Source organism: Sus scrofa, chromosome 11, assembly GCF_000003025.6.
Source record: "Sus scrofa isolate TJ Tabasco breed Duroc chromosome 11, Sscrofa11.1, whole genome shotgun sequence".
Lineage (NCBI taxonomy): Eukaryota > Metazoa > Chordata > Mammalia > Artiodactyla > Suidae > Sus > Sus scrofa.
Genome location: NC_010453.5, coordinates 62,435,537 through 62,462,114, shown reverse-complemented (window position 1 = coordinate 62,462,114; position 26,578 = coordinate 62,435,537). Strand labels below are relative to the sequence as shown.

Below are 26,578 nucleotides of genomic sequence, written 5' to 3'. Positions count from 1 at the left end.
ACTCCCTTCTCCCTGCCTGCCCACCCTCCTGGGATCAGCTCTGCAGGAGGAACGAGCATGCTCAATAGTCAATATTCTTCAGAAGCCAAAGAGATGACGTGGTAACACATCTTGGTCCTTAAGTCTGTAGCCATAAGATCCACTTTCCTTCTGGAAACATATTTGCTGTTAGTGAAGGAGTTTGCTTTACAGATCGAATGGGAGGGGGAAAGATGTCTAACGCTGCGCATGAAGATAATGGTGTGTCTTCATCTGAACACCCACTATGCTGATATATAATTCTAAGTTAAATCAATACTGAAAGACAAAGAAAATAAAATACAAATTCTAATTTTTATCATGACTACCATATTGTTTGAAGTATTATTTTTCCCAAAACACTTTTGATGCCCCTGTTCATAAGTGCCCAAAGCACATGTGGTCTGTGAGCAACCCAGCAGTCTTTCATAATTCCCTAGCAGTACCATAAAAACAGTACTAAGCTATAATAAAATAATTGTTAAATCTTGCCTTTGATTTTCCCCAGAATGAATACACTACTGTCGCTGCTCCTCCATGGCACAAGCTGCTAAGGCAAAAACCAAAACAGGTGCACCTCATTGGTCCATTCTAGGTCATGTGACTTTGGCCTGGCTGCAAAGGAGCCTAGGAAAGCAAGCATCTGACGTTTTTAATTCCCATACGGATAGGCAAGCTCTGCCTTCCCTTAGACCCAAAAGGATGAGGATTTTTCTAAATCCAGAAAGTGATTTAGGTGCTAGAAAGGGATGCAAAGCCTAGAAAGGTGGTTCAGAAACAGCTAGAATGATAATAATTTAACAATATAGCTTTACACATGATGACTCAAAGTCTAGGCTAGTAATAAGTTATCAATTGATCTTATTGGAAGATTCTAGAGATGGCTCAGGGCTAGAGTCACATTTGCTGCTTCCTACCTCCTCTACCAATGGAAGGTTAAATGATTCATATATTTTGGAAGAATGCATAAACCTTCACATAGCCTAATAATCTGAGAAAATTATCTTCTAGAAAAAGTTACTTTGCTCATGTGAAGAAGAAAACTGTCTAATTCACATGGGTAGTAGTTTAATCCATGGGCTATAGAATCTTCCTGGCTCATCTTCTTCCCCACCTATTGCCTTGCACAAGTTAACTGTACTCTTCTTGTCTCCATTTCCTCATCTGTAAAATGGGAATGGTAACACCTATAATGAAGACATTGAGAGGGTTACATGAGATCCTACAAGAGTTTAAAACTGTGTGGGGGACATAAAGCACAGTCAATGTTATATACTCAGTGGTATAACATGAAGCACATTTTTAACAAGCCTACTACACCTTTTACGCTTTATCTTGATTCTGTTTCATTTCATTAAAGGGCAACCTCAGCTATATGGAAAGGTCAAGAGAAAAAAGAGCAGACTCTTCCTTATCCTTTGAAAAACATCAGTGGAATAAGACCATTCAACTCTCTGTAAAAGGTTGATTTTTCTCAGAAGCAAATGCATAGGTAAAATGCAAGAACGGTCTCTCTCCCCTAAACACCACGATGAGGACAATAATGTGTAATATCTATCCGACTAGCTCTAAATATAAATGTGAATCTCTACACCACTAATTCACACGGTGGAGAAACATCTCAACATAAGCCTCAGTAGGAAAATACTTACATGACACTTTGAACCGCATGCCCTTCTAGAGTGTGAACTTAAAGGCAAGGTACCCTGACCTCGTTTGTGCTCAAGCAATCTGTAGAAATGAAAACTGGCAATATCATGGCTAGAAGTTAGCCTATGTCCAAGAGTATAGACAATGCCCTTCATAACAGGGGATAAACATGAGTTGGTCAGCATCTAAACAGAGGTTATTTTATAAGAATCAAGCGAAAGCCCAGGTCATTGTCATAACTTGCTCCATTCAATACATGTGTATTGAAAGCCTTATGTGTGCCAGGGGCTGAGGCCACGCCAGGATAAATCAGCCACGGCCCTATCTTCTGTGAGCTCATAGACTAAGGGGAGACGAAGCAATATATCAATACTTATATTTTATATTTGCAATCAAGTTAGAAAGGGATTACTGCTCCAAGATGTTTAAATCAAATACTGCATGAGATAAAAGATAGGAGAGTTTCCACTGCTGTGCAGCGGAAATGAAACTGACTAGTATCCATGAGGACCCAGGTCTGATCTCTGGCCTTTGCTTAGTGGGTTAAGTATCCAGCTTGCCATGAGCTGTGGTGTAGCTCAAAGATGTGGCTCGGATTGCACATTGCTGTGGTTGTGGCACAAGCTGGCAGCTACAGCTCCAATTTGACCCCTAGCCTGGGAACCTCCATATGCCATGGATCCAGCCCTAAAAAAGAGAGAGAGAGAGAAGAGATAGGCGGAATTTTTCCTTCTAAAGGCATTCCTAGAAAACGAAATTGAACTCTCTTGTCCAGAGGAAGGTATAGAGTCCTTGGTGTCTGCCCCCATTTAACCATGAGCATTGCTGGTACAGTGGTGAGCTTGGCTGTCTTCGAGTTTTTTAAAAGAAGAGACTTGTGGTTGCCAGGGGAGGGGTGGTGACCAGGAGTTTGGGGTTAGTAGATGCAAACTACTGCATTAAGAGTGGATAAGCAATGAGATCCTGCTGTATAGAACAGGGAACTACATCTAATCACTTGTGATGGACTATGAGGGAGGATAATGTGAGGGAAAAAAATGCGTGTATATATATATACGCCTAACTGGATAACTTTGTTGTACAGCAGAAATTGACAGAATATTGTAAACAAGTACAATAAAAAAGTATAAAAAAGAAAAAAAGAAACTTCCTCAAAGACTACAAAACAAAACTAGCAGGTCTATCACAGCCGAAATGTAGGATTAGTCTTTTAAAAAACTTTGTTATTGTGCAGTAGTGAATTCTCTCTCTCTCTCTCTTTCACACACACACACACCACTCTCACACTCACACAGCATCTTCCCCAATCTCAAAGATATATGCGATGTATAGAAGCCTATATTTTGCAGGTTAGGAAACTGGTCCACTATCTGAGAAACAGAACCCAAGGCACACATATTTCTGACAGAGTGTTACATCATTCTTTAGAAATCGAGTAAAACATTTAAAAAGAAACAACACTTTCAATGCTTCCACTATCTGTTAGGAAAAGCCCAGTGCACCCTGAGGATCCATATGTATAACATCGAAAGAAATCCCTGAGTTCAGGGTTTTAATTCCCGTAGAAAGAAAAATAAAACTTTAAACTTTGTTTTTAGAAGGAAATATAATTTGTCCAGATCAATTTAACAAAAGCAAAATCATTTAAGAAAAGCCATGGTTTCTGTGCTAAAACTATTTCTGGCATTCTCTTTTTTCATCAGCGATTGCCTTTTTGAAAAGACAGGTGTGGAGTTCCCGTCGTGGTGCAGTGGTTAACGACTCGACTAGGAACCATGAGGTTGCAGGTTCGATCCCTGCCTTGCTCAGTGGGTTAAGGATCCGGTGTTGCCATGAGTTGTGGTGTAGGTTGCAGACTCGGCTCGGATCCCGAGTTGCTGTGGCTCTGGCATAGGCCAGTGGCCACAGCTCCGATTTGACCCCTAGCCTGGGAACCTCCATATGCCGCCGGAGTGGCCCAAGAAATGGCAAAAAGACAAAAAAAAAAAAAAAAGACAGGTGTCTGCAAACACATGTGATCCACAGGCTGCAGGCGCAGAGCAGGCCCGCAGAGCCGCCAGCAAGAGCAAGGAAGAGGCCCCATCCCGGCTGCTCACCAGCTCCATCAATAAGGCTCGCTTGTGCCAGGCTTTTAAATACCTTCATTTTAAAATTAGATTTTGATTTTTTTTTCCCCCTCAGAAACAGCTACATCTCTGTTGAGCTACCCAAATACATTTTACAACTTAGATTAGTGTGCTCTGCCTTCCTGCTCTTTTTTTTCCCCCCACAGCTGTTACTTTTAAGGGAGAACATTTTGCTTTACAAATGAGAATGGAGGCTTTTATTTAAAGAAGGAATTTTTCTGCTTGTTGTCATCTGGGCATCTTCCCTACTTTTTATGATTTCAGAACCTGCTTAAAACCTCTTCACAGGCAAACTGCGCAGCGCAAGAGTTGAAATGTGCACCGTTTCAAATGTGATCGAAAACATAGAGACTAACTAAAAAGGAAGCCAAGGAGTTCCCGTCGTGGCTCATTGGTTGACAAATCCGACTAGGAACCATGAGGTTGCGGGTTCGATCCCTGGCCTTGCTCAGTGGGTTGGGGATCTGGCGTTGCCATGAGCTGTGGTGTAGGTTGCAGACGTGGCTCAGATCCCGTGTTGCCGTGGCTGTGGTGTAGGCCGCGGCTACAGTTCCGATGGACCCCTAGCCTGGGAACCTCCATATGCCACAGGAGCGCCCAAGAGATGGCAAAAAGACAAATAATAATAATAATAAAATAAAAAAAAAATAAAAGGTACGCCAAGTCAGATCACAGGGCACCAGAGAGCTCATTTCATGTACCTTTCTCCAGCTGGAACCACATATTGCACCATCTACGCAAGAAAGCTGGTAAAAGGCATTCACAGCCTGAATTGTTCTTTTAAGCCACCAGTGCCAAAAAAAAATTGCCTCACCATTAGTGTCATCGTTGATTATCAAAATATTTATATGTCTATTTAGATATGATACCCACTTTAATAGGGTAGCGTGAGGTCGATGAATTTTTTTAAATACTCAACATAATCACATGCTAATGTCCCCAAAGAATGTTTGTAGAGGAAATGGTAGAATGGTCACCCTTTAAAACATCTTGAAACAGGGGCTGTCATATGGGATGCATGTGGTTTCTTCCTAATATTTCCCTAGAAAAATCATTAAAATGCAGCTGCTAAAATAATTTCGGGTTAAATATCATCCTTGAGTAATATAGACAATTCCCTCAGGACAGATGCATGTTCTGTTTGCTTGAACAAGGACTGATGGAACTTTTCAAAATCAGTGTTGCCCGGTGTCTTAAGGAATTCACAGGCATGCTCTGTTTAGCAGAGGAATTTAACCTTCCCTCGGTGCTGTATAATGAGGCTTCACCCATTTATATGGAAAGACAATTGACACTATATAAGAAATAATTGTTCTAGTGGAGAAAAAAGGCTTTTCAGAATCCCGGATTCAGAGCCGCTGCTTTCTCTGACCCACCCCCTCCAAGAGTTTACCTTTACCTTCACCTGCTTTCCTCTAGGCTCCTGGTGCCCTTATCGCTCCATTTCCCACATAATATTGAAATTAAGCATCTATTTGTCTGTTTCACTACGCTCTGTGTACCTCAAGGGCAGGGCAACGGTGGGTGCTGTTCTTGAACCAACTAATTAAAAAGAAATCTGTACTGACCTGAACTGATGTAAGAGAACTTTAGGTACCAGCTTAAAATGGCATTCACGGGGTTACAAGTGGTTCCTAGGGACATTCCAGCGACACAACTTATTATTCAAAGCGTCCACTGTACATAGATCATCTGACGGCTTTATCCCTAGGCCTGACTTTTTAAACTAACTTTCCTCTCTATCAGTTTCCTTATCTCCCAGGAAATGTCACTGCAGTTTAAAGTGACTCTACATTTAACTTCTCTAATCTTTATAGGTATTTGAAAAGTGCGGTCAGTGATAGCTAAAATATGCCACATTTTAAGGGAAAAAAAATATCTCGATAGACATTTACCTAAATGTAGCAGGTGCTTCATTATAAGAAACATGCTCTAAAATAAAACAAAAGCAACAAAATCCATGTCCTACGCAATAAACGCTGGTGGCCTATGCTTTCGAAAATTGATTTCCACTGGCTAAGCTAATATAATTTATCAGCTGTGATCTTTCAAAGAAAATATAAGGGTTGTTTTTTGTATTACACCATTTAATTTTGATCTTACCGAAAGTTGTCTGGAAGGCCTGTCCCCCACAAAGACAAACTCCTCATAGTTCCAATTATTTATTGAGTACCTACTATGCTCAAGCACTACGTTCTAGGGAGTACAAATATGCATTCAAGTTCCCTCGGCCATCCCATAGGTAAATTTGGGAAACACAAATTAAGAGGTTCGTTCTGTTTTGTTTTATATTTTTTATTAGCATATAGTTGATTTGCAGTGTTCTGCCGATTTCTGCTGTACAGCAAAGTGACCCAGTCACACATATACGTACATTCTTTTTTTTTTCCATATGTTTACTTTTTATTGAATTTGTTAATGTTACAGAGTTCTTGCGCTGCCAAACCATGCCTGAGAATTCAAAGAAAGAAATGGACAGCCTCATCCACCCTTCATTCTCTTTCTTAAGTTATCTTCCATCCGGGTCCATCCCAAGAGACTGGCTATAGTTCCCTGTGCCGTACAGCAGGGCTTCATTGCTTCTCCACTCTAAATTTAATAGTCTGTAACTCCCAGACCATCCTACTCTCTCCCTTCCCCTCCTTGGTGGCCACGAGTCTGTTCTCTATGTCTGTGAGGAGATTCATTTGAAATGACACAGGACAAGAGATATGAGAAAGCAGAATCTGATTAATTACCAAATGACTAAACAAACATTCCATAAGAATGCAAGAGAATGGAGTTCCCTTCGTGGCTCAGTGGTTAACGAATCCGACTACTAACCATGAGGTTGTGGGTTCGATCCCCGGCCTCGCTCAGTGGGTTAAGGATCCAGTGTTGCCCTGAGCTGTAGTGTAGGTCACAGACAAAGCTCGGATCCTGCGTTGCTGTGGCTCTGGCGTAGGCCGGTGGCTACAGCTCTGGTTAGACCCCTAGCTGGGACCCTCCAATATGCTGCGGGTGCAGCCCTCGAAAAGACAAAAAAAAAAAAAACTAAATAAATAAATAAAATAAAAATTTTTTTTTAATTTTTAAAAAAATGCAAGAGAAGGAAAAATTTAAAGACTGGATGGGCTAGGACAAATTCACGATGGGGAATTTGAGGCCAACTGGACTTTCCTGGTGGAGAAAGTGGGGAGGACAGACCAAGCCTTCTTATGAGGTGTTAACAGATGAGCCACGGAAGGAACACAAAGTTGGGGGGAAAAGTTCTGTATTAGACAGAAATTTCTAGGTGGGTGCTTTGATGTACATTGGAAGGATAGTTTGAGATCCTGAATATCAAACCAATGTGGTTGAAATTTATTTTCAAGCCACTGGAGGACCAAACTGACAGAGATGGTTTAAGGCTTCAACTGTAAGCCAGTGGGTCTCAAAATGTCACCTAGGCACCATCAGCATCTTCTGGGCGTCGGCCCCATCTCAGAGCTAGGAAACACCTAGCTTGGGACCCCAGCAGCCTCATTTGAACAAACCCACTGGGTGACCTTGAGAACCACTAGTTTCAGCAAATTAAAATAATCAAAGCCATGCAACTATTATAGATCCCTCCGCCGGCAGCATGCACAACAGAAACCTGTGAGGATGGCCTCAAAGAGAAGTTTCAGAGCCATTTCCAAGCAGAAGACCAAAAAGAAGAGAAATAAATGTTTTTGAAAGATTTGCTATTTGACATTTAACAGCAATTCGGGATCACCATTTAACATTCCATTAAAGCGTCTCTCTCAGAAGCTTATCATAAAAAGAAATTAAAAGTGACTAAGTCTTAGAGTGGGGATTACAGCCTACTAGGTTTTCTCTCACCCCTTCTGAATAAGAAATAGGAAGATTGCTCATCATGATACGCGTGTGTCGGGAGGGAATTGGGAAAAAAACACCAACATTTACTGGAGACTTCTCTCTGTCAAGCTGTTCACATGCATTATGCCACTTAATCCTCACAGAAAAACATTAGGAGCCAAGCTATATTTCCTGCCCTTTTATAAAAGTAAGGATCCTGGGGTTCAAAGAGGTAAGAAAACTTTAAAATAATCAATTAGTAAGTACAAAACAAGGAATTAAGTCCTTCTGCTTCGGTACAGTACCATCTGCCAGGAAGTCCACAGACTCTCATATAAACAAGAAATCCATAGTATTCGCAGTTCGTTTGATGTTTGAGTCTCAGAAACTTTCATCTTGCTTATTTAATGGGGATGATATTTTGCAAATACTTAATCAATTCCATTTTGGGGGCCCCTTTTCATTGTTTTCCAACAAGCTTCCGCCTCCAAGGGCACCTGTGTCTGTCACCTGACCTCTTTGGGAGACAAGAGTCTCCCACCTGGATGAAGGGCTTGCGTCCAGGAAGAGAAAGGACAGCAAACCCATCACTGCCCCCAAGGTGGTGAGCAGAAGGGAGGCAGAGGGATGGGAACAGCTCCCCATCACTCAATCCCTCACCCCCCGGACCCCTTTCTCCCAGTTTCTCCTCTCTGAGCTTTGAATCACAACAAGAAAGCCAAAGAGAAGAGGTATTTCTGGCTCAAATGCTGTTTAGGACTCTGGGAAGAGACTGCTATGGGAGCTACCTGTCCCCAACCTTAGGGCCAGGCCGCAGGCACAGAGTGATAAGAGGGAGGGCTGGACCCCTCTCACCCCTCTCCCAGGGGCAGGGAGATAGGGGTCTGGCCAAGCAACAGAACAGCCATCCTGGGGAGCCTCACAAGGCAGATGATAATCAAAGCTGCTGGTGGGCCAGAGACCAGGGGAGGGTGACAACTTCAGGAAAAGGAGTCAGCAGGGCCTTCTCAAGTTGCTCAAGATCAGAGCCCAAAGCTGTACAGGCATCCTGGAGGTAGGGACACCCCAAGGAAGCTCCCTCTTCCCTCTCCCCCTTTCCCGGGAAAGAGTCACTCCCTTGTCACTCCTTAGCCCCAGGAAGAGGCTGATTTGTTTACCTATCATCTCTTGTTGTGTATATGGTCTTTATTAAATGCCTGGCATTATGTAAGAGCTTTATAAATGTTAATTCACGAAATACCATCACACTACTGAGAGATAGGGACTGCAAGTGACCCTGTTCACAGGTGGCAAAAATGAGGCACCGAGACATTCAGAAAAAAAGACTAAGGAGCAGAGCCAGGGGTCAAAGCCAGTCTCTGCTTAACCGCTAAACCAGAGAAGGTCTCCCCCAGGATTGACTGTTACTGAGAAGGGCTAAACCAATAGCACTAAACTTTAAACTTGACCGCACTGAAGTCTGTTCTCCATCTACTTACCCCCGAAGTGAGGGGTCCAGGGGACAACCAGATGGGGTATGTGAGGGAAGAGGAGGAGGCGGAAGACGAAAACAAGAACAGGAAGAGCGCCAGGAAATGATGTGCCTTGTCACATCCAAGTTCCGACGTGTCCATATTTTCATCTTTGGGGGGAAAATCATGGCAGTTCACATAGTTCTCGAAGGTCCTCCAAGAGCTTGCAAAACAGATGTGTCCCCGGAGTGAAGAATGGTGGCCCATTCACATGGCTGCTTCGCTCTTATCTTGTCCAGGTACCACCAGAAAGTTGAAATATTAGAAGCACTGCTTGGACCTAAATGAAATCCCAAGAGGGAGCATTTCTCTCAAGTTTTTCATGGAAAATGTCCAAGTCAGAAGGTGTTTTTCAGGTATGTTTAATTTTGCTTTTTTCCCCAAAAGCCCACAAGACTGAAATACCAACCTGGGACCAAACCCTGGCTTAAGGGTCTCCCAAATTCTTAAGGGAGCACACAGCTGCCTGTTTGGGGAACACGTTACACCCTCCCCCCACTGGAGGACAAAACAAACACTAAAAACAAAAGAAAGGGAAAGCAAAGGCAGACTGGATAAAAGGCTGAAAGTGAAACGTATTGCTTTCAGAAATATACTGTCATTCTTAGGATCAAACGAACAGATTGAAAGTATGAGGTGTTTTACAGACACACAGAACTGGCTTGTGGTTGCCCCAGGGCTAGGGAGGGAGTGGGATGGACTGGGAGTTTGGGGCCGGTAGATGTAAACTATTACACTTAGAATGGAGAAACAATGAGCTCCTACTGTATAGCACAGGGAACTAGGTCCAGTCTCTTGGGACAGACCATGATGGGAGATCGTATGAGCAAAGGAATGGATATCTACGCATGACTGGGTCACTCCGCTGTACTGCAGAAACTGGCATATTGGCACAACCAACTCTAATTTAAAAAAAAAAAAATTTTTTTTAAGAAAGTATGAAGTGTTTTAGAGGCAGGCTTCCTGGGGCTCCATTAATTATTTTTTTCCCTGATGAGATATTACCAAGTGGGGCCACTGCTAATGATAACATCATCTCCACTCCTGGTGGCGGGTCCTATGGGACACAGAGGCCAGCAAGGTGGCGGATGCATGGCACCGACACCATTTTATATTTATCTGCGATTTGCCTGAGTTTTTCAACCCTAACACGCTGCTGAATAGGTCCTGGGATATGGTGTTTGCACAATGTCTGCAAAAAATGATTCTTTCGAGAAGGGGGAGAAAAAAGGACAGCGCTTTCAATGTTCAGTATCCGTTACATCTGCTGCTCAGCTGGAAACGCTGTTAAAAGGCCATTAGAACCTTAAGGTAACAGACCTGGAAGGCTCTGAAAGCCAGGGAGCAATTTGCTGTTTGCGTGAGGAGGATGGGCCCAGCCACTTCCCTTCAAGGGCTGAAAACAGCTTCTGTCACGAGCCGTGAAAATCAATTCAGCGGGAAGCCTCCCCGGCTGCAGTGTGGCTGCAGGTGGGACACCTAGGGGCCGGCGCTGCCCAGCTGAATGTCCTTCCGGGCTTCCCTGGAACCTTCCAGAAGTCCTGGGCCAGGGCTCCCCCGGGCTGTGCCTGCGAGGCCCTGGGCAGCCTGGCCTTTCCAGGAATCGTTAGGCTTCTCTCTCAGGGGATACCAGTTTTCTCTGATGCGTCGTGAGGTCAAAGTCAGAATTGCCACCCAGAATGAAGCCGGCTTCAGGAAGCGGCAACCTGGGAAAAGCTGGCTCGCGCTTCTCTGTAGTCCCTCTTTGTTTTTCGTGATGATAGTAATTGGGAGAGAGGCTCATTTTTGCAAATGCCTTGTTTCAAAGCCTTTCAAAACAGAGAGCATGTCTCAACTTCTTTTTTTCAAATACATCACATTTTTTTCAAATATTTCAGATGTATCGCAATGGCTTTGTCAAAGATTTGTACTGGCTACACGAATGGTCAGAAAGCTTAAAATTCACTTTAAAGTGTGTTGCAGGTGGTTCTAGGAAATGGTTATTCCAGTTACAAAATACAACCTTGGTTACCACAAAGAATTAGAATCATTATAACCTAGATTTTTATATAGAGTCAACCCTTTGTTAAATTGAAAACCTTTGTGTAATTTACTAAGCACGTTCTAGATAGGAATAAATAGCGATGCTTAAATCATAGCAATCAGCATGTGATAATGCACATAACTTCCTACAATACTAAATGATTTATCTTTACACCAATAACCCAGGCTGAGAAAGTGACTCAAAGTTAATTTGTTAAATTAAAATAAGAAACAAGATGAAAAAGGAAAATGTCATGGGTTTTGCTGTGAATGTCTGCTGTACCTAACATATTGTTCTAACTGGAATTTAGGTGTGATTGAGCTATACATTTTCTAGAGTAAAATAGAAAAACGCAGGTTGATACAATTTCTCTATGTCTATTTTATAAAACACATCATGAAGATCTCTGATTTTAAGAAACCCTCAGAGTTATTTTTTTAAAGAAGGGAAGGTGGTAAATGAAAAGAGATTCTATGTAATAATTTTGTTGTTGATGACACAAGACTTGCCATTTGCAACCTATTATATTCAATTGAAATTGACCTTTTATGAGAGCCATGTGGTAATATAAGTGAAATGAATATATTCTTTATGGCAGTCATATAAAAGGATTGGCCTAAGCTTTTAACAAAGTACTTGACCTCCTGGTGTCTGAATACCCCCAAGTCTGTGAAAGAATATTGAATAAGATAACCACATAATCAAGTAAGTAGTAAAAGCACAATAAAAGCCTTTCACACATTAGCACTTGATAATGTAAAAGTAACAGCTATGTTCCCTGCATTCAGTGCAAACATGTAGCTGGAGGAGAAGCTGCCACAGATTAGGTAGGCGTGTTCAAGAATCTTGCATTTCCAGAGTGTTAGTACTTTAGAATTACAAATTTTTCTTTTCCAAGTAGAGGTCCCATTATGTCAAAGATCATTTAAATTTTCAAGATCATTTTTTTAAACCTTCTGCTAAACGGAAGAAAAAGAAAAAAAATCAGCAATTTTAAATTTTACCATTTTTAAAATTTTAAAAACTCCCAATCATTGGGATTTGGAATAAAATAGGATAAGCAAACAGCTAAAGGACAAAAGTTTCTTACTTTTCCAGGAAAAAGTTAAGGCCTATCATTTAAAAATATCTATAGTAATCTAAAAGCATGGTGGCTTTTTTCAAGTTCATTTCAACCATTAATTAAGTTCACTTCTGACCCATTAAGAAAATAATAATTGAAAGTTATTCATCATTTTTTGGAAGACCTCAAAGTGCTTTCTTTGCAAAGAAAGAGATGCCTCAACTTGATTGCAACCTTGAGAAGAAACACCTCTAGGTCCCCGAAATTCAGCTGTGGAACCCTGGACCCTGGTAATCTCAGCTCTTCTGGGGGCACAGAAAGAGGAAGTCAACTTCTCAAAAAATCCAAAAACTGTAATAAGGAGCAAACACACTAGCTGATAAAGCCTACAGAACACAGGTGTGCATGCCCAGAACGGATTATGCTATGTCTTCAATGAAATGCGTATACAAAGAGTGACCAGCTCTAAATGTAGTCACCCCATATTTAGAAGTCAGGAACAAACCACTAGACCTGCACAAGGGGAAAAAAAAAAAAAAGAAAGAAAGAAAAAACCACCTCTGGGGCATGGGGGTGGGGGGGTGAGGGGTGCAGAGGCGGGCAAAGAATTACTCTTGACCAGAGATCTTTTGAAAAGGACCCCCCAAATGAGTCCTACATACCCAGAGAAAGCCTACGGTGTTAGCAAAGAAGCACGTGAAAGAACTTTAAGATGTCCTTTCTCAGTTTCCCTTTAAAGCAATGCTGTGGTTTTCTTTAACTCCAGGAGAAGCGCCCTAGGCAGCCTGGTCAGGCCCCTTCTGCTCCAGGCATAGGTGGCTGTGGATTGAACTAATCTAGTAACTCTCCTTGCCTTGGTCCCCCTAGTGGCCAATGCAAACATCTGAAAGAAGACTGTGGAAATAGAGGGGGTTGCAATTTGGAGCAGCAACACTTTGCGGGTGGAGATTCTCACCAGAGATCAAGGAGAAAAATAACACAAAATCATTGCCCAAACTAGACTGTCTGCCCTGAAAAAAAATGTGTATTTAAAACCAAAACAAACGTACCCAGAAATTCTGGACCAGCAGATCAGCATCACCAGCAGCTCAGATCAGCCTGGACCCAGCAGCATCCGTATCACAGGGGAACATGTTACAAATGCAAATTATAGACCCTATCTCAGAACTACTGAATCAGGAATGGGGGGGGGAGAGGGGGGACCCAGGCATTGGTGTTTAATTTGTATCTGACAAGACCTCCAGTGACTCTGATGCATGATAAAGTTTATGAGCACTGTTCCAGGTCACTGGTTCTCTTCCCTGGATGTACACTGGAAGTACTTGGGAAGTTTTAAAAAGAAGAGAAGGGAGGGAGGAAAGGACCCTTCCCAAATAAATTAAGTCAGAATATCTGAAGATGAAGCTCAAGTGAAGGTATTTTTTTAATAGCTCACATGATTCCAGGATAACCCTGGCTCTTGCCAACTCGAAAGAGCCAGTTAACATTTTCTGGTATTTTGTGAGCCGGCTGTTAAATCTGCTAGTAACTCGAAATCAGTCATAGTGGGAACATTGAGACCACAGAAACTGGCAGATGCTACCAATCATGTCTCCCCAGGCTACCCTCCAAAGAGACGACTGTCTAATGTTTATCAGTTCACCGCTGGCCAGAGTTGGGAAACATGGTTCAAAGCAAGAATGCCAAAAACTTAATTAAATCAGATAGTCTGATTCAGTCTTCTCACTTGCTCCATGACCCTTCAGTTCCTTGGGATTCTTAGGAAGATGATGAAGAGTAACCAGTTCAGTGGCCACATATGTGAGGAAGGTGAATATCAGCCCCCATCTGCAACCATGACTAGTTCAGATCAATAGCCATTGTCCTTCTTTCTCTTCTAAGCGTGGGCATAGGAAGCAATTCTGGAATAAGAAGTGTGGGTAAATCTGCCAGGGGATTGCTGAGGGTTGTCTGTGGCATCGCTATAGAGCTGGACATGGGAAGAAATGGGCCCTTTTTTGGCACTGCAACGAGGCTTTGCCTCTTGGTACACCAGCAGGCAAACGTTTCCATCACAGAGCTGACCTACAGAGAGGATGGACTGGATGAGCCAAATGGGGAGAACGAAGTGCTACTGTTAACCTCCCATTTTCTCACTCCTAGAACTGCTCTGTGTTGGGACGTCTTCATGTGTAAAATGATGGTTGTCCATGATTGTGTAAGCCAGCTGAGTTAGGATTTTCTGTGACCCACAGCCAAAAGGATCTTAAGTGACACAGATTAGTTTGGGCAAGAGTTTCAACAGCTTGTCCTCTTTAAACCCCCCCCCTTTTTTTTTGGAACTTATAATTAGCAGAGCAGTTTTTCAAGGTTTTGTTGTTGTTGTTGTTTTTAATTTTGCCTCTTCTGGAGTTCCCATAGTTTGGCTCAGTGGTTAATGAACCCAACCAGCATCCATGAGGACACAGGTTCGATCCCTGGCCTTGCTCATTGGGTTAACGATCCAGCGTTGCTGTGATCTGTGGTGTAGGTCACAGACGTGGCTCAGACCCTGCATCGCTATGGCTGTGGTGTAAACCAGAAGCCGGAGCACTGATTTAACCCCTAACCTGGGAACTTCCATATGCCACAGGTGGGCCCTAAAAAGAGGAAAAAATTAAACATAAATAATAATTTTGCCTCTTTTTTCTCTGATGACCTCACTCACCCTCCTCTCCTCATCACCTGAGCCTTTATACCTAAAACAACTCCTTCCCTCTCCCGGAGCCTTGAATAAGCTCTCTAATCCTCCTGTTTATAGGGCTTGGCCAACCTAAAGCAATACTCTCATCACATCCCTTCACTGCCATGGACCTCAGATCATAACTTACTTCCTGCCATCTAAAGCCTAGGGCATTCGAGGCCCATCAAAAATCTAATCCCACCCTCCCTGTTCAGCGTTACTTCCCACAAATTCTTAATCAACCCCTTTCCGACTCTCCTCCACCAGCATTATTTTTCTCATAAAAAATTTAACCCCACCCCAATGCCTTCTTCTGTCATGGCCCTTTTTCAGATGCGACCCATCCTTCAAGGTTCCTGAGACGGTTAACTTTATGTTTCTACGTCACTGGCCTAAGGGATGCCCAGATTAATGGCAAACATGATTTCCGGGTGTGTCTATAAAGGTGCTTCTGGAAGAGATTAGCATCTAATGCAGACTGAGTGACCAGTGTGGGTAGACACCATCCAAAACTTTGGTGACCTGAATGGAACAAAAAGGCAAAGGAATGTCCAATTCTATCTTCTTGAGCTGGGATGCCCAGCCATTCCTGCCCTCGGACATCAGAGCTCCTGGTTCTTAGGCCTTTTGACTCAGACTGAATTATACCACCTGCTTTCTTGGGTTGTCAGCTGGCAGGTGGTAGATTGTGGGACTTTGAGGCCTTTATAAACACATGAGCCAATTCCTATGATAAATCTTCGGTTATATATCCCTATCTATCTACTAAGTCTCATCTCCATAAAAAGAAAGGAAGAAAGAAAGAAAGAAAGAAAGAAAGAAAGAAAGAAAGAAAGAAAGAAAGAAAGAAAGAAAGAAAGAGAAGAGAAGGGAGGAGGCAGGGAGGAAGGAAGGAGGGAAGGAAGGAAGAGATAGCTTATTGGTTCTGTTTTTCTGGAGACCCCTAATACAGTTTCAATTAAATTTGACCTCCTCCTTTCTGCAAGGTCGAAGAAATCTCTTCATTCTGTGATTCTTATCATTACAGTCAGCAGTGCAATTTGGTACTTAAGCCAGAGACACACCATTGGGCAATGAAGTAACTAATTCTTCGTCTCGGCAAAAAAAAAAAAAAAAAAAAACTTTTCAGTTTTGTACACTGCCACAGGACAAAGAACTGTGACTTGAGTTTCAAAATGGGCAAAGCAGATGTCATACATTTGGATAATTCTGTATTTTCTCTGAGTTAATAATGCACCCCATTCTATTTAGGAAATTTTTTTCTCTCCCCCAGACTGATACTCTTTAACAGTCTTCTACTGGTTTAATGATACTGTTTCCACTAAAAAGCACAAATGAACTGTGTAGAAGTATTTACATGACCTTGTTAATTCCAAGAAAGTTTCTGGGACACTTGCTTCTCTCTTAATTTTCTCTCTCTCTCTCTCTCCCTCCCTGACACACACACACACACACACACACACACACACACACACACACACACACACACACCCGAGTCCTTATTCATTGTCAGTCACATAGCAGATGCTCAGGAAACAACTGTGGCCTGATGAATGGTTTGGATGGTATCAATTTTACCTCCTAAATATTTCTTGACCCCTTCTATTTCCTTCCCTTCCCACAGTCACCACTCTGGCACATACAAAATCTCTCCTCTTTCTGTATCTCCCCTTTGCTCCCCCCCAATCTGTTCTCTACCCAACAACCAGAGTAACACTCAAAAGCATGCCTAGTCCTGATTAAAACACTTCTTCACCAGCTTCTCACTGTTCCAGGTTAAAGGCCAGAGTCACTGCAGGGAGTTGGAGGAATTTCAGTGCTGATCCAGGAGAGAGTTCCTGGTCAAGGAAAGAGACAGACCACGAGGGGCACCTGGACAGGACAAGCTTTCTTGGGGAGGCACGGTGACAGGTTGCAAGTGAGGAGAAGTCCCTCAGGGCTAAGAAGCCTCCAGAGACACCAAGGGGCCCCTACCAGGAAGGAGAAGAGGTTATGGGCACTGCCAGGGGAGGGAGACATGTACACAGGTGAAGGTGCTGGGCCATAGGGTGTGGAGGGCGGGGACAGCTTGTATAGGCCCAGGGTATACAAAATGGGCAGGCTTTAAGTGGTTCAGAATCTGGTTGAGGCTATAAAACCTTGAGTTTAGCCCACAGGCTTTGGAGCTAAGGGTCCACGCCTGCGGTGTTTGGCCAGTATGCATGGGCCTTCTTTAGATGGTATATACAAGTCATTAACCTGGTCCTCAGGCTCATCTCCCATCTCTCTCTCACCCCCCTTACCCCTTGACTGTTCCCCCAGGTTCAGGAACCCCTCTCCCTGTTTCCAGGGCCCTCTTACCAGGTAGGCAATGTGTGTGCCCTCTGCTCACTCCCTTCCTACTGACTCCTACTCCTGCTTCAGAGCCCACTGCTCTTCCTCAAGGATGCACTGGCATCACCTATGAGCAGAGCCCAAGAACCTATTAAATGCGTTTCCAATGCCAGAAACCCCAGGGACAGTGCACTATCTCAGCCTTTCACTGGGAACAGTGCCCTTAATGTCTGCTCCCCTGCTTGGATTACAATTCCCAGGAGCTCAGAGCCAGCGCCTGGCACAGTGACTTACACATAGTAGGTACACAAGAACTATTTATTGGAGAAATGGGGGTGGGAGCCTCAAGGAAATGGAGAAGGGATTGTAAAAATAATCAATAATCTGGATAATGTGTCAATGTGGAGTCAAATTTCTATTTGTCTTTGTTTCTAACCAGTGCATTTGTTTAAAAATACACTTCATCCAGGGTGATTAAAAGTTCTTAAATATTTCCATCCAGGGTTCTTAGAATTTTTAAACCTGGACCCAAGATTTAGCACTATGAAATCCTTTATTTACAAATATGCCATCCCAGGGAGTCAAGTGCACTTTCAAACACTAGCATAGAAATCACTAGAAACTGAAAAATATTGGAGAAATCTATGAAACTATTTAAAGTTTAGTTATGGGCCAGTTAAAGAATTTAAGAGAGCAGAGGTCAGTCTGCAAGAGGATATAAGCACCAACTTTGAAATATTACTCTCTTTATCCTAGCAAGACAACACTAAGTTACCTTACCAGCCTTGCTAAGTCTTTTGAGAGATGTGAATTAAGGGGGTGGGAAGTCTTATAGTGTTACTCTTGTGGGTTTGAGTATAAATTCATAGTACGACAATAAATTATTTTATCAAGAATTTCTTTACTACAATTTTTATTCTAAACTCATGTTTTTATAAAAAGCCTACTGACTGAATGGCAGGTGACTTCAGTTTAATAGGACTTAGTGATTTTATATTTTGTAAGTGTTCATGATACTCACCCACCCTCTCACATAAATGATAATGCAATGTTTACGCTACCATATTTTAAAGAATATAAGGTTGTATATTTTAAATCACTTTTGACAGTGGCCTACATTTCTACTCACAAGCTATTATGATGTGGCACAGTTAAAAGCTGTTTTATGTAAAAAAACTCTGTCAACTCAGATGAACTCGTTCTCAATGATGACATATCACCTTCTAATTAAATCAGCTAAGATAACTCTGCTTGCCAGATCATTCGAAAATTAATTCCCAAATCAAGAGTCTAACAAGTGGTACTCCTACCAGCCCAGATTTTCGATGGCTTTGATACCTGGAATTAATGTAGAAATCTAGTGACTTGATAAACCATTAAAAAAACATCTGAAGATCTGCTCATTTATACCTCACACCGTTCCTCGAAAGGATTTTAAAGACATCATCTAACTAAACAGAGGGCAAAGAAATCAGAACCCTGTGAAGCAGGCAGCTAAATGGAAATTAAATTATTTATCCCAAACTAGGCGATTTAATATGTCTCTAAACGAGCACCAAACACTGGTTTTTCATTTATGCTAATGTGATAGCTACATATAAATTGAAAAAAGAGTTGGGTTTAAAGGCAAGGTATTAAATAAGTCGGTTTGCTGGGGAGCAGAGGCAGGGAAGGCTGGCCCCTGAAAAGTACCCCCCCCCCAAAAAAAGGGAAAGGACTGCTGGACAAAGCCCAGGTAAAAGGAACCATTACACAGTTTGTAATTTGAAAATAATAAAGATGGACCAAATAGGTCACTAGCATATCAGTGGAATATGAGACTGTTCTCTTTTTTAATTTTAAATTTTGAGAGAGATTCTTAGATTTCTGAGATAAACATATCAAAGAGATGGGAAAGAACTTAACGCTCTCTTAAAATCCAGTTGCAGCCCGACTCTCAAAATACCTGATCCTGGAGAAAAAGAGGCAAAGTAAATTATTGAGAACAGAGTTAGTTATATTTTTTTTCCTAATCCATGGAGATAAACGTCCCTCCTCTCTCTTCCCGCATAATTTCCTATAGTAAGTTTTCTTTTGTTGGACAAACCCAATATTTAGAAAGTAGGGTCAGTGTATTGAAAAAAACCAACACATGTTTTTACTTTCTGTCTTTTACGGAACTTCATCTATACAATGACTGGGGAAAATGCACAGACACACAGTTTAGTGGTGGTAGTGTGGCCAATGCCTGAGAACATAAAATCCAAATTTAAAATGATTTTGAAAAAGGAGAGATGTTCCCAGTAAACAGAAAAAGCGCTCAGCTTTAACTGTGAGCGGCTGCATATGGTGATCGATAAGCCAGGCTATAAATGTATTAGATGAGGAAAGAGTCGCCTGAGCATGTATTCATTCAATAAACTCATACCGACAAAGCGCGCTCGCAGTAAAGTCTATGGCCTCCAGTGCCTGGGGTCAGAGTACCTTCATTTGAATTCTAGCCACATCATCATCTAGCTGAGTCATCCTTGAGCAAGTTAATTACGTGTCTCTCTGATGCTCAGTCTTTTCATCTTTAAAATGGGGATAATGATAGTATCGAGAACGTTATTAGAAAAAGGCAATAAGGCAATGTTTAATGTTTTCAAAGTGGGTAATGTTTTCAAACAGGTGCTGGGCACATAGTAATTTCTATATAAGGGATTATTAAGTACAGTTACATTAGATAAGAAGTAAAAAAAAAAAAAAAAGAGCATGTAAGCCAATAAGGTACCATTAGTCGGCTACAAATATATATTATAATGAATGACTCCAGCAAGGCTCAAAGCGTAAAATAGTGGCACCCTAAGCATATGGCAACATTCCCTGAATTGCCCAGACTTTTAAGCAGATGCTCTTTTCAGTTGTGAGTTCCTTTAGAAGTTTGGAGCCAACAGGAGGAGTTGGACTGGAAAATGAGATAATATGACTGATGCTGGAAGAAAGACTGGCATGCTTCACACTGACCTTTGATCAGAATAACAGTCCTAACAAAGAACTTGATGATACACGGCTCGATATCTTCCCAGAAGACAGAACAAGAGAAAATAAGCAAGCACATTCTGAAGGCTTTTTGGCTAGATATCTGGAAACATTTCGATACCACAAAAATTACCAAGTATGAGAATGGATCGCTGAGAGGGGCTCCAGTCTACTGCTTTGGAGGTCTTTCAAACAAGGACAGATAGTCTATCGGATCTGCCTGGGATGGTTTAAAATCCGGGCTGAGTGAAGATTAATGGTGCGAGCTGCCCCTTGAAGGCCTCCTCTTTCCCAAGCACGCTCTCTGAGAGTAGAACTTTATATATTGCCCATCACAGTCCCTCATCTGTTGAGTTTAAAGAACTCCCTTTTATCCTAGAATAGAAAAGGGCAACACTATTTCACAATTGTGAGTTCGGAGTAAAACTTTAATAATGTCATGATGAAACATAATGTCCTTATTACCTCTCAGTTATTTTACCAGGCAAGCTACCTGCAAATATCTTTCAATTAGAAACAGCTCTCATGAATCTGAAATCTGAAAGGCAGTTCCATTAAATTCAGGTTCCCTGGCAGACTAAGGACACATGCCATTTCTCAACCAAACCAGTAAAAGCCCAAACAAGGCAAAGGATGGAAAGAAGCTGAAGGAAAGGCCAACCTCCATACACTAGACAATTAAAAGTAAATCGTATCAGGAACCAGGGAGGAGAGGAAACCTGTGTTCATTTAACAACAGGGCACCTAAGTGATTATTCCAACAGCAGTAGGTAGCACTGAGTAAAGTTTACCTTGGAAAAAATGCAGAGCCTTGATATACAACTATCTTTCAATTCATTTCTCTTCCTATCAGATGTGCCTCTGACACTCCAGTGACCTATATCTTGATTATTTCTACCAGCACCAAAGGACACGAGGATTTAGGCAAATCAGCAGTGCCCTCCGTCCTAGAAAGTGAGTTTAACAAAAGTGCACACGTTTTAGAACTTCATGGCTAATTAACAAGCACTGTAATCGTCAAGGGGGGAGGGGGGTAAGAAAAAAAGAAGAAAAAAAAAAACCTCCGGAGTTAAAAATCTACTGAAGGATTTATTTCAACCACTGGTAATGTTTCTGGAAACTAAATGGTTGCCTACAGAAATTATAGACACTGAAAATCTTCGCTTTGATATTGAGGAGATTTGCATCGTGGGAAGGGTGAACGGTAGTCTCCTGAAAGTCCCATTATTCACAAAAGAATACTGAAGCAATTTTAAAATACTTAACTATTTTCTTCTTAGAGATATCTTATCTGAAATCATGCTGAGAAATATCTATGTGTTTAAAAGACACAGGAAAAGCCCAGATTAGAGGAGAAAAAGTTCCTAGGAGAAGTGATCCATCCTATAAACCTTTTAAAAGTTGAATTCCCTGAGATTTGGGGGAGGGGAAAGCAAAGCTGATCCTTATCAATTAATTAAAAAGAACGAAATAACAGTAGACAAAGGAGAAGGAGAGTTAAGAAACTTAAGGAGCTATGCGGGCAGTTGCTCACTATTCATTGATTAACAAATTAAAGAGCTCTGGAAAAGGGAGAAGAAATGACTGGAAGAGAAAAGTGGTCTTTTAATGCATCACAGGTCCGCCTCCAACTCACCGGAGGCTGCCTAGGTCTGGCTCTGAATTGAAAAAGCTGCCTGTATGTAATGCTCTGCGCTGTTAGCGTGATGTATATAAGCCGTTTTTCTTTCAATGCGTGCATTTATAGAAATGTGCTCATTCCGGTAGAAGTAAAAACCCTCACTTGTAGAGTTTGTGGTTCAGCCATAATAAAAGAGCAACCCCACTACGTATCGAAACTGTGATGCTTTAAGAGAGCTGCAAAAGGCTTTTCCTCCAACGGCCAGTTCTTCGGCAAAACGCGGAGAGGCTGGTGGAAATCCGGCGTTTTGACCATCTGAGGTCAACGAAGACTTCAGCTGCCGGCTTTGAGCAGCCCGCGCCCTCGCAGCATCTCCCGGCCCCTCTCAGCTTCTCTCAGCTCCGCGCTCCCGCAGCCACAGGATTGCCTCTCCCCAACACGTTTCATTCACACAGCCCCCCGAGAAGCTGGGATTCGGTTGGAGCTAAGAGCCGGAAAACAGGCACCCAGGCTGCAGCGCAAGTTGTGGGAGACCAGCGCTGTGCTCACACTGGCGCGGAGAAAGGGGGTGGGGGCTCTGGGCGGAGGAGTGCCGGCGGCCCGCACGCGAGATAAACCCGGTCCGAGGAGCCCGAGACCAACCCACGAGCGAGCCACCCGCTTAAGTTGGCTCAGCTGCCGCGAACCTCGCCGCGAGGCCGCACTCAGGACCCGGCGCCGTGCCGGGTGGCTGGGATGTCCCCCGAACCACGAGGGACCAACCGCAATCGGGGAAGCACAAGGAACCGTAATGGGAAAGCCCGCCCCAAATCTGAACCGGGCAGCCCGCGAACTCCCCAAACCAGCCCGGAACTGCTGCGATCTGAGGACGAGTCCCCGTGTGGGGGACCCCCTCACCCGTGAGCCTCGCCCGCCCCCGGCCCCGCCGCCGCGCGCCCGGCCTCCCCCAAGGGCAGGAGTGGGGAGCAAGGGGCCCAGGGAGCCCTCCGCGTCTCTCCCTCGCCCCCGCTGGCGCGAGGGCGGGAGCGGAGAAGGCGCCACTCAGACTGTGGCGCTGGGGAAACTGCGGCGGCAGTTCTTCCAAGTTTGCCTGAGCGAGTGGCGCGGGGTGGGCGCCCGGCTAGGGGATCTGCCCTCGCCCGCGGCCGCCCCCGAGGGTCCCGGGCTCCCCGGCCGCAGCGGCCCGGGTCAACGACGACGGGGGCGCGAGGGCGCTGGAGCCGAGCGCGGGAGGGAGGGAAAGAGGGCGCTCCCGCGTGTGCACACAATGAGGCAGCCGAGACGCTCACCTTCCCCCGCGGGAGCACTGGCCGCCCGGCACGGAGGCGCGGCGGCCGGCAAAGCCCCGACAGAAAGTGAACACCAACAACTCAGCAACAGGGCGGAGGCGGACGGCTTCCGGAGCCCGGGGGCCGCCGAGGGCTGCAGTCTGCCCGGGCCGCGCGCCCGCGCGCTTACCTGCGATCTCCTGGTAGGGGATGTCCGCCAGGCTGAATCCCTTGGCACCGTACGCCTGGCGAACCTCGCCGCAGCTCCGAGCCTTCACATCCGCCCCGGCCGGGAGGGACAGCAGCAGCCCGGAGAGGGGAAGAATCACAGCCCCGATCCAAGAAGGCATGGTGCAACATGCAAATCCAGCTCGGTGAACCCCAGGACCCGTGCGCTCTTCACCTTGCCCCTCTAGCCGAAAGCCCGCCAGAGCCGGCGGCGCGCTCCTCGCCGCTGCCCAGCGTCACCCCCTTCCGCCAGCCGAGGGGACGAGCAGCGCAGCCCTCTGGACTGCGCTCAGCAAACTTTTATAAGCCTGATGGAGGACGGCAAGCCAACCAGGGCTGGCTGGGAAAGCAGCCGCCTCGCTCCTCTAGCCCCCCAGATCGAAAACGGTGCAATAAAAACGAGAGAGAGGAGGAAAAGAAATGTTTAAAAAGCCACCATGGGGGTTGAGAGCTGTGATCCGAGTTCCGAGCCGCGGAATCCTAGCGCGCAGCGAGCTCGGCTCGCCCGCGTGTGCGGCGAAGGTGGGAACGCGCGCCGGCTCTCCCCGAGAGGGAGATGGACAGGCGGCCGCGAGTGTGTGCGCGCGCGAGTGTGTGTCGGTGTGAGCTCGGGGTTCTTGGGGACCCGTGTGCGTGGAGGTATGTGTTGGGGATGTACGGGATCCAGGGGAAACCTCAGCTTCACACAGACTGAGGGAGCCTGTGAGAGTCCTCCTGAAATAGGAAGAGAGAAATCCTGGAGACAGACACTGGAGGCGAGAGGGAAGGAGAAAGAAGGGGACGGAGCGAAACGTGCTACACATTGCACAGCCGAAATTCAGAGGCAGAGTCGAAGCCAAAACCTGGACTGGATTTCTTTCTACTCGGTAGAAGAAGCCGGGCGGGGGGAAAAGAAAACGTTCTTATTTCCTCATTCCCTGAACATCTTCATCCTGACCCTAAATGGTACCTTTAAATGACATGTCAGTCATCCATCCAGACAACTTATTCTGAAGTCATTACCATACGTTATTAAATTATATTTTCGTGGACGTAAAGGACAGCACAATTCCAATTGTTGCTCCAAATATGAGCAACGATTCACGACCTACTGAAACACAAAGCCAGCATAAAAATGAACATTAGAGGGGACCCCTGAAGAGCACAGCACCGTCACCGCTCTAATTAAGGGTCTCACTTCTGTTTGACTTGGCCTTTATTTTCTGAATTCAGTGCAGGCACACCTTAGAGACGAGTAGCTTTTTACTGTTAAATTGCGAGTTCCGGACTCAGAAGCTTCCCCCTTTTTAATTTCAAATAGTACATGATCTTGGATCAGACATCATTATGCTTTTAGGTTTCCAGGATATGGAGGGACAGGAAAGCTAAGGAGAAGAAGCCGAACAAGGAAGCAGGGAGAAAATGGGAGGGCAGGGGTCAGTGAGCACAAGAAGGAAAATACTGGGAGGAAAGGGAGGTTTTCCTTCCCTCTCCCCAGATGCTCTCACTTACTAGACTCACCATTTTCTTCCCAGGTAACAGAATTCTCAAGTGAGGGATCAACTCAGTTCCTTCTTCCTGGCTTACACACAAGTTCTGTGAAATGGGATAAAACTGAAAATTTGTATCGACTTTCTTATGTTAAACTCTGCTAGGTAGACTGTCTGTTGAAATCCAAAGCTCAGGCAACCACTAAGGTAGTTAAATCCAAGACTCCCCCCTCCCCCGCCCCAATAATTAGAATAATGCTTATTTACTTGTGTGGCTGTATGTACTTATGTAAGCACATTATTCAGCAATAACTGTAGGGTAATGTCACATTTTTTGGAGCTCACCTGTAGAGCTATAAGGCACTTTTCTGATGATGGTTATAAATGCCCAGGATGACTCGTGAAATGTTAAATCCTATTGGTTATTCCCATCACAGTCATAATCATCATCTTCATTATCCCAACACACGAGGTACTTCTTCCTCTCTTTAATTAATTCCTCCATTTATTACACCAAAAAGGCACCTGAGTTTAAGATCCAGCCTGATTTCAACTACGGAAATGTTGAAACGTGAGGTTATCTTATTTACGAGTTGACTTTTTCTTCTTGAAAACTCATAGCTAAACATTTCTTTCCAAAAACAATAGCCACTTTTTTTTTCCCTTAAAGGCTTAGCACAATTTTTACCTTCACAATACTGTGCTCATTGACAGACCTCAAGTGACTGAATTCATTCCCCTCAGAGTCTGAAACCAAGAAGAGGACCAAATATACTCTCATGTCTTTGTGAGCAAAGGCTAAGATGCGTAGGATCAAGAACTGCTCTAGCCGAGTTGTTATTTCTATGATTTTGGACATGACCTCCTTCAACCTTCTGTTTCTGTCTGAGCCCAGCGATGGGCATTTTCCCCTCCGAATGAAGGCAGTGAATACACACATAACTTATCCTCTTAGCTCACCCTGGGACTCACTGTAATTGACCCTTCCTCTCCCAGTAGATAGCAGATAATGCAATGGAAAGGACCCTTGAAGTGGAGGAAGAATGGGTAAAAACACAGTGTATGTGTTTTAATTCGTCTGAAAATCAGTCCACTTTGAAGTATTTAGTGAGTGTGCAATGCAACTATTCAGCAGGTTATTCTCCGTAGCTCCCACACTAGCAAGGCTAGGATGGGAAGAGTTATAACTCAGACATCAAAACATTCGTTTAATCCCATCAGGAGAGTAAAACCATTTCAGGTGGGTTTGTAAACCCCCGTCAGATTAAAAAAAAATGAAGTAACTTGCTTTACTGGTGCTCTCAAACCCTGCTGGGTCCATGCATTGGGCAGTGTGGCACTGTGTGAGGTGGCATAAGAAATAAAGTCAAACTTTCCAGCTGAGGGCAACAGCAGAGCCTAGATGAGGTATTGGAATGTGCACTGAAGGTCATGCAAGTTTACAGAAGAGGCCTAAGAAGAAAAGGACTCATGTTAAGGAAAAGTTGGCATTGGGTTTAGATAGAAAAAAAAGTTTAGCTGAGGACTTGAACCCTGGCAGTAATGTTTATGTCATAGGTAATAGGAAAGAAAGTGAGAACATGAAGAACATCAAAGCAGAGGAAGCAGGAGCACAGAAGCAAGAAGAGCAAGACAGGGAGTTCCCATCGTGGCACAGCCAAACAAATCCGACTAGTATCCATGAGGATTCAGGATCCATCCCCAGCCTCACTCAGTGGGTTAAGGATCCGGCATTGCTATGAGCTGTGGTGTAGGTTGCAGATGAGGC

The 26,578-nt window shown here is 44.0% G+C and overlaps 1 protein-coding gene across 2 annotated transcripts in view; it reads right to left on the bottom strand.

The window, feature by feature from the left end:
• Positions 1–25,972, bottom strand: part of GPC6 (glypican 6) — a 1,124,766-nt gene extending 1,098,794 nt beyond the window's left edge. The window contains exon 1 of one of the 2 annotated variants that reach the window (XM_021065371.1): positions 23,304–25,972. In XM_021065371.1, coding sequence (XP_020921030.1) covers positions 23,304–23,463 — 160 coding nt within the window. In that variant the 5' untranslated portion in view covers positions 23,464–25,972. The remainder of the gene's footprint in view (positions 1–23,303) is intronic. The other variant, XM_021065372.1, reaches the window with a different exon arrangement.